We start from the raw sequence: 1,770 nt of genomic DNA, 5'->3' as shown, positions 1-1,770 counted from the left end.
AATTTGACCAATGAAAGGAAGGGGGAATTGATCTTTCTTAGTGTATGTGTTTAAACGTCTATAGTCTATACACATCTACCAACTAGTGACCGTCCTTGTTGGCATAAGCACACCTTTTTCATTCTTGACGACGGTCATGCCTCCCTTCTTTGGAACGACATGAACAGGTGAGACCCATCTAGAGCTTGAGATGGGAAATATGATTCCAGCATCTAAATTCTTAGTAGTCTCTTTCTTCACTACCTCCCCCATTTGGGGATGTAATTTCCGTTGTCGTTCAATAGAAAGAAGGGCACCCTCCTCAAGGGTTATGTGGTGCGTACATAAAGCGGGGCTTATACCTTTGAGGTCATCATTGGTATAACCCAAAGCACCTTGGTGCTTTCTCAAAACACCGCATAACGCTTGAGCTTGGATCTTACTCAAAGATGCGCTAACAATCATGGGGTAAGTAGAATTTGGGTCTAAGAATTCATACCTTGGGTGTGATGGTAAAGGTTTGGGCTCTACCATAGGAACACCTTTACCTTCCTTGATCGAAGCCGCTTACAAATTTGCATGCAAATTTTCTCATCACTTCCCTCAACACTTCCATCTAAAAAGTTCTCATACAAAGCCATGTCCTTTCTAGGAGCACCTATCTTTTCCTTGTTGAACAAAACACAATCTAGAGGATCATTAGTTGTGAGCAAGTGCTCATGCATTGAATGTACAAGATTATCTAACATTTCAACTCTTATGAAATTCTCAAGAGATGAAGAAGGATATCTCATACTTTCATTCAAATAAAATTCAACTCCCTCATCTCCAATTATAAGTGAGATCTTAGCACTTTTGACATCAATCAAAGCACCCAAAGTAGCAAGAAATGTTCTACCAAGAATAATAGGAATTTTAGAATCCTCATCTCTATCAAGGACCACAAAATCTACCGAAATAATGAACTTTCCTACCCTTAAGGGAACATCCTCTACCTTGCCCCTTAGGATCCTAATTGATCTATCGGCTAATTTCAAGGTAATGTTGGTAGGTAAAAGTTCTCCCTTCTCTAGTCTGTGATATACCGAGTATGGCATAATGCTAACACTAGCTCCTAGATCACACAAGGCATTATCAATTTGCATTTTATAAATAACACAAGAGATAAAAAAGTTTCCGGGATCCTTCAACTTGGGTGGGATTTTGTTCATTATTATTGCATTACAATTCTTGGTCAAGTTAACTATTTTAGCCACATCACATGTCCTTTTTCCACTCAAAATCTCCTTAAGGAACTTTGCATAATTTAGCATTTGTTCTATCACATCGCTAAAAGGAAGAGTAATATGAACTTGACTAAGCATCTCTATAAAGTTCCCAAATTGCTCGTCTAGCTTGTGCCTATTAAACTTTTGGGGGTAAGGGAGCTTAGGTTTGTAAACTTCTCTTTCTCTATCTTTCACCTTCTCAACTTGTTCCTTATTGACTTCCTAAACTAAAGTATTCTCAGCTCCCTCATTCTCAATTTAGCCATTGCTAGGACTATCTTTAGCATCACTCTTCTTAGAGATGTCACTCTTAAGGACCCTACCACTTCTAGTCACAATAGCATTCATAGGGCTCTTAAGATCTAAGCTTTGTGAAGTCAAAGAAGAAAGATTTTTAAATTCCTTAAACTCATTAGCCAATTGAGAAATTTGGGTCTCCAACCCCTTATGGCAAGTTAACATGTCATTGAATTTCTCATTGCTTAGGGTCATGTAGGTGTCCAACAATTTGGCTTGCTTCTCT

The 1,770-nt window shown here is 38.5% G+C and overlaps 1 protein-coding gene across 1 annotated transcript; it reads right to left on the bottom strand.

Annotated features, from left to right (window-relative positions):
- Positions 1–506: 506 nt before the first annotated feature.
- Positions 507–1,343, bottom strand: LOC110723994. Its single transcript, XM_021903408.1, has one exon. It carries the CDS (start codon positions 1,341–1,343, stop codon positions 507–509), a length of 837 nt encoding a protein of 278 aa, XP_021759100.1.
- Positions 1,344–1,770: the final 427 nt, after the last annotated feature.

The sequence above is a fragment of the Chenopodium quinoa genome, unplaced genomic scaffold, assembly GCF_001683475.1.
Source record: "Chenopodium quinoa cultivar QQ74 unplaced genomic scaffold, ASM168347v1, whole genome shotgun sequence".
NCBI lineage: Eukaryota > Viridiplantae > Streptophyta > Magnoliopsida > Caryophyllales > Amaranthaceae > Chenopodium > Chenopodium quinoa.
The sequence above is the reverse complement of the archived record's forward strand: the minus strand, read 5'-3'. Positions and strand labels throughout refer to the sequence as shown.

Bases quoted from the DNA above. Each gene is read 5' to 3' on its own strand.
- LOC110723994 (XM_021903408.1), bottom strand. From the start codon at position 1,343: ATGCTTAGTCAAGTTCATATTACTCTTCCTTTTAGCGATGTGATAGAA.